This window comes from Penaeus monodon, chromosome 27, assembly GCF_015228065.2.
Source record: "Penaeus monodon isolate SGIC_2016 chromosome 27, NSTDA_Pmon_1, whole genome shotgun sequence".
NCBI lineage: Eukaryota > Metazoa > Arthropoda > Malacostraca > Decapoda > Penaeidae > Penaeus > Penaeus monodon.
Genome location: NC_051412.1, coordinates 26,698,618 through 26,698,955, shown reverse-complemented (window position 1 = coordinate 26,698,955; position 338 = coordinate 26,698,618). Strand labels below are relative to the sequence as shown.

General features: G+C 64.2%; 1 protein-coding gene across 1 annotated transcript in view; it reads left to right on the top strand.

Moving 5' to 3' along the window:
* Positions 1-6: 6 nt before the first annotated feature.
* The window catches only part of LOC119590472, a 1,483-nt gene continuing 1,151 nt past the window's right edge, over positions 7-338 (top strand). The window contains exon 1 of the mRNA XM_037939130.1: positions 7-313. Within this exon, the coding sequence (XP_037795058.1) occupies positions 72-313 (242 nt within the window). The 5' untranslated portion in view covers positions 7-71. The remainder of the gene's footprint in view (positions 314-338) is intronic.

The following is a 338-nucleotide window of genomic DNA, read 5'->3' as shown; positions in this document are numbered from 1 at the left end:
AGCTCCAGCGCTCACATACGCTCCCGAGCTGCCTGGAGGACCCTTGCTCCGCCTCGCACCCGCCCTTCGCGATGAGCCTGGAGCACGTAAGGATCCCTTTTCCGCCTTCCCCGACACTCCTGACGGTGGGATCCACGACGCTGCAGGATCCCCGTCCTCCGGATACTTTACTGCAGGAGCTGAGGACGCAGCTCAGTGCCTTCACGAGTCAGCACCTGCGGGAGAGCGTCAACGCATCGAGGGCCCTTCAAGAGCTCCTCAGCGGAAGGGCAGGACTGGACGCCGAGGTCGGAAGGATGGGGGGCGCGGCCAGGTGAGGACAGGGGCTTTTATTTGTC